Source organism: Physcomitrium patens, chromosome 16 (genome assembly GCF_059467195.1).
Source record: "Physcomitrium patens ecotype Gransden chromosome 16, ASM5946719v1, whole genome shotgun sequence".
NCBI lineage: Eukaryota > Viridiplantae > Streptophyta > Bryopsida > Funariales > Funariaceae > Physcomitrium > Physcomitrium patens.
The window spans coordinates 6,965,118-6,969,933 of record NC_143425.1 but is presented as its reverse complement, the minus strand read 5'-3'; the positions used below and the strand labels follow the sequence as shown (position 1 = coordinate 6,969,933).

At 44.4% G+C, this 4,816-nt stretch overlaps 1 protein-coding gene across 1 annotated transcript; it reads right to left on the bottom strand.

The window, feature by feature from the left end:
- Positions 1-244: 244 nt before the first annotated feature.
- On the bottom strand, positions 245-2,946 carry LOC112293267 (uncharacterized). Its single transcript, XM_024542489.3, has 3 exons — positions 2,164-2,946; positions 1,812-1,941; positions 245-1,693 (listed from the first exon to the last, which is right to left on the bottom strand). Exons 1-3 carry the CDS (start codon positions 2,297-2,299, stop codon positions 511-513), a joined length of 1,449 nt encoding a protein of 482 aa, XP_024398257.1. The 5' UTR covers positions 2,300-2,946; the 3' UTR covers positions 245-510.
- Positions 2,947-4,816: the final 1,870 nt, after the last annotated feature.

Sequence of the window (4,816 nt, the reverse complement as noted above, 5' to 3'; positions counted from 1 at the left end):
AAGGTCGTGTACGGTATACTGAGGACAATGAGAAGTAGTTGACAAATGAGCCGGGCTGTAACGCATGCGAAAGGGCATGGGATCCAGAAAAGAACTGTCCCAGTTCAGTTTTGATCTTTACTTTTGGTTTTGTGTTTGTTTGTATTGTTACCAGAAGTGAGGATCTGATCATGAAACTGTGATCATGTCCCTCAGTTTCAACCAGGCTCCCTCGCCGAGTAGACACAATAATGCGGGCTCGTAGTGTGTGCAAGGAGTAATGAATGAGGAGAATTTAAAATCCAGAAACTGTGTAATTACAATCTTCGTGCGGTTCCGTGCAGGGAGGGGAATGTGGGTATCGTGTGGATCTACAAGGTAAAGCGATCAGCCTGGCTCTACGAAATCAACGGGCTGTGCCTCTCCCTGCATGTGCTAAGTCAGGAGCTTTACTGACATCGTGCTCAGGCTTGGATGCCTGGTGACTCTGCAACACTAGGGGGGGGGGGGGGGGTTTGGTTGAAAACTCGTTCAGAGGACCTCCCCAATGTCGGTCTGGTATTCCGAAGGCTCCTGACACAAGGACTCCAAGTGCTGCGAGAACTCAGCATTGCTGAAATCCAAAGGGATGATTAGATCCAGCCCGCCGGAGTCCGGGCCCCCATCATCCGAGATCTCCACCGTTTGGAGTTGCAAAGCCTCGGTTTCCTGACCCGCTTGCCAGAACGTGTCGGGGATGTCATATAAGGAAGACTCCTGGAGACGGGCATCGCCGTCGTCGCCGTCGCCGTCGCCGTTTGGGAGGAGTGAGAAGCTGTGGAAGGAGCCCTCGGGCTGCACAGTGAAGTCGAAGCAATCAAGGGTGGATCCATCAGTGCTGCTACCGCAAGGGCTGCCGGATTCGGAATGGGTGAAATCTGGGTCTGGGCCGTGCAAGGTGCTGGTGGGGGAGAAATAGTCTCCAGGCGTCGTCGTGCCATACCGGTCAACGCTGTCGGACCGTGTAGCTCCTGCCGATTCGAACACGAAGAGTAAATTAGAACCAGTGCGATCGATTTGCGGAAACATCATGTCGTCGGCCATGGAAGCGACCTCGCCGGACATATCGATTGTACTCGATCTAGCCTGCGAAGCGGCCGACTCATCTAGATGATGGCTCCTCCCGCTAGTGGCGATTTGCTTTAATGTGTGGGACATACTCCATGCTCCAGGTTGTTGCCAGAGTGAACCAGGCTGATCGGTGCGCAGGCCCAAGATGGTGTCCCAGTTTTGGAGTAAATTCGAAGGTCTTCTAGCAGGATTGGGAACTAGGGATGGACAATCGATCCTCACCGGCGAGGATTCCCGTTTTACTATTCCGAACTTGGGGCGATGCTTGTCTTCTATTCCAGTCTTCCAGGACCGCATGAAGTAGGTTGAGGGATGTGCCGAGGATTGCGCTGCCTCGGGAAACCTAATAAAGGGTTTCATCGAAGACTTCTTGGAGAGCCGTGCTTCGGCCTCCGCGAGGGCGCAGTCCCACTGAGTCATGTGAGTAAGTTGTGTAGATACGATGGGTCTCCAGGAGGAAGTGAGCGCCAGCCCTGAGCTGCTGGTTTTGTGAGTGATGGGGTCGATTCCCATCTGTGCCAAACGTTTCTTCAAATGCGTGTTCCAGTAGTTCTTTATCTCGTTGTCTGTACGCTGGGGGAGATGGCCCGCGATGGCTGACCATCTAATGCAATCAAGAAACGAGAAATGCTGTTAGGAACTGACAATTTTGTGGAGTGTAACCAACGCGCGACGTCTGCAGAAATGAGACATCCCAACGCGACGGGAAGAAAATTCAGTACCTGTTGCCTAAAATGGCGTGAAGCTGTATTATCTTCTGGTCCTCCTCGTGCGAAAATCGTCCTCGCTTGATGTCAGGCCTAAGATAGTTTGTCCACCGTAATCTACAGCTTTTGCCGCATCTCGCAAGCCCTAAAAGAAAATGCGACCTCTCGTGAATATTAGCACAAACTGAAACCATAAATTCCTCCCACAATCCATAAAGTTCACTACGGACAGGTCACATGAGACACCTTCTCTGTGAATCTGAGCATTCTAACTGCAAATCCATCCAAAACCTGGGGTCGAAGAACGCAATGTAATGGTCTCATGCAAGAAAAAATTCGTCACTTTTCGAAGCAGGACGCAGCTTACCGGCTTTCTCAGGGAGCTCCCGCCAGCTTCCATGACCATGTTCCTGAATGTATGCCACCAGCTTCTGATCCTCCTCTGGCGTCCACGGCCCCTTCTTCACTGACATCCTCTCATCGCAGCACGGCGCCCGACCCATGATGATCAACCCAACCACCCAAAACCCCAACTCGACCAATTCCGAGCTTCACCTCTCAGCAAATTCCAATCACGCGAACACAACGGCACGTACGCGCAAGCTGATCGAAACCAACATCACTACCTCCTTCATTCCATTACGGTCGTGCGATGCCGCAAATTTGAGAACAAACAACCACCGACGACAACAATGCATACTACCTGGAACCCTGGTCTAAAATTCTGTCGTAGTGGAAACGCTTCGAAGCTCAAACCATTCTAAAAATGTGTATATCATGAATGCTGCTGCTGCGAATACGTTCTTTCTTTTTTGTCTGCACTAAAAGCGCAAAAATGCAGCAGCACCTGGTGGCAACAAGTAGACCGACAAAAGCACAGACTGCAGCAGCATGCAGAGAGCTAGTATAAGGTGGTGATTTGTGCTGCAATGAGGAACACCCTCATTAGCTGGCTCGATCGATCGCTCGCTCGCTCAAGCACGCACGCACTCACGTACTCATTGACTCGCTCACTCACTCCCTCACTCACTCCCTCACTCACTTACTCACCCGAGGCTTGAGAGTTGCAGGAGTGTGCGTGTCTTGGCTAGTGAAGATTCAGGACAGCGCATGTGTACTAGTAATGGAGGAGGGTGGTGAGAGGGGGAGTGTGAGTGTGTGTGTAGGACCAGTACCGGTGAATAATTTGTCGCAGGGCGTCGCGTTACAGAGATGAGGTCACCGCTAGTCAACCCCTGACGCACCGAAACACGCGGTTCATCGACGGCGACCTCGGTGACCGTCAGTCAGTCAGTTCCAGCACGACGATGCCTCCACACCCAACGCAAAATCTTGTGAGGCTCCGGGTTTCTATCTTGTGCTTCTGACATTGTTTGATTCTGTCATGATTTGTTAACAACAATGCAATAACGTAAAAGTGAATGTATACTTTTATTTATGTGCGTGTGTGTGTGTGTCCCAAATCATAAGAGTGTGAGTGTTTGATAAAGTTTATAATTCATTCCCTTGAAAATTTTCATACAAAAAGAATATGTATGTTTATGTGTGTGTGTATATGTATATGTGTATATATATAATACTTACATTATATGTACAATCAACGTTATTTTATCTACATTTGTATACTTGTAACATTCTACAAATATTTGTAGTTGTATCTCTTAAACAAAACTAATGTTCAGTTTGTTTTAGAAATACATCATTATTTTTAAAATTAAGGATAGTTAACCTTCTAAAACATTTGATATAAAATATATGTCACATATAATTTTTCGAAATAATTATTACAAGGTATGAAAAATATCAAAATTACTAAAATCTACAGTCTAATAAATATTCTAGTAATGTTTTCAAAATCTAAGGCAATATTAAGATACATTTGGAAGTAAATATGCAATAAAACAAACTTCAACTATGTAGTGAAGTTTCCTTGAGAAATACAAATTCACTTTTATCAAAGTAATAAAAGTTAAAGTTGTTGTTCTTATTATTCTTTTTTACTTTTTTCTGTTTAATAAAAAGTTATTTATTTTCTTTGGTAACCATTAGATATTTAATGTGGGTGATAAAACAAACCATACTATATATATATATACAATTTCAAATGGTTAGTAGGACAATATTAAAACCACAATAAACATGCAAAATAAAATATCAATTTGAACTATTCAGTTTTTATTTGATTTCATCCAAGAAGTCATAATTCAAAAAAATATATCAATCATGCTTATTTTTTAAATTTTACCCAAAGAAAAATTCAATATTTAGATTTTACTTTAAGAAAAAAGGAAAATACAACTACAATATACTTTACAATATTATTCTCAGGGAGTAAAGAAATTTAGTCACAAATGTATTCAAATATCCATAGATTCTGCATGAAAGTTCCATTTTAACAACCAGATCATGCTGAAAAAGTTAACAAACTGAAGATTGGCAAAATCATGCGTAGTAGTAAATTTAATACTATGATACACACACAATTTGGCTTAGTAATTATGATACCAAGCCAAATTTAAACAAAAGATCAGATATGAGAGTGGGTGTGTTCTTTTGATCTGAACCTACTGGTTAGCGAACTGACCAACAAACCCCCTGATAAAAGACTCCGTTCGTCGTTCCATTATATCATCCATCCGTTGTGCTCACTAACACCCACATAAATGCATCCATTCATCCATCCAGTCAAGGAATAGGACAAAATGGTCTGACGTCAGCCGACTCCACCCAAGGAGGTCTACGGCTGACGCAACTGCTCAGGTGGACTCCACGTCACAGGGCCCCTCTGGTTGTTACAACCAGGCGGAGAGGCTACACTAATTAACTTATTTGTTTATTTATTTATTTATGTCTCCTCTCTCTAAGGTGTCTCTTTCTCTCTCTTATCTTCCTAGAAGTCTCGCAGAGTGTGTGCAGCAGCTGCCTGTCAATCACATGAACACTGTGTGAGAGCCTCCATCGAACCCCTGCACGCACCAGAAAAACAAATTTTTAATTAATTAATTAAGAAAAAGGTCCTT

Coding starts and splice junctions, on each gene's coding strand:
- LOC112293267 (XM_024542489.3), bottom strand. CDS start 2,299: ATGGGTCGGGCGCCGTGCTGCGATGAGAGGATGTCAGTGAAGAAGGGG. Junction 1,942..2,163: donor GGAGCTCCCTGAGAAAGCCG/GTAAGCTGCGTC, acceptor ATTTTCTTTTAG/GGCTTGCGAGATGCGGCAAA. Junction 1,694..1,811: donor CACGCCATTTTAGGCAACAG/GTACTGAATTTT, acceptor TGATTGCATTAG/ATGGTCAGCCATCGCGGGCC.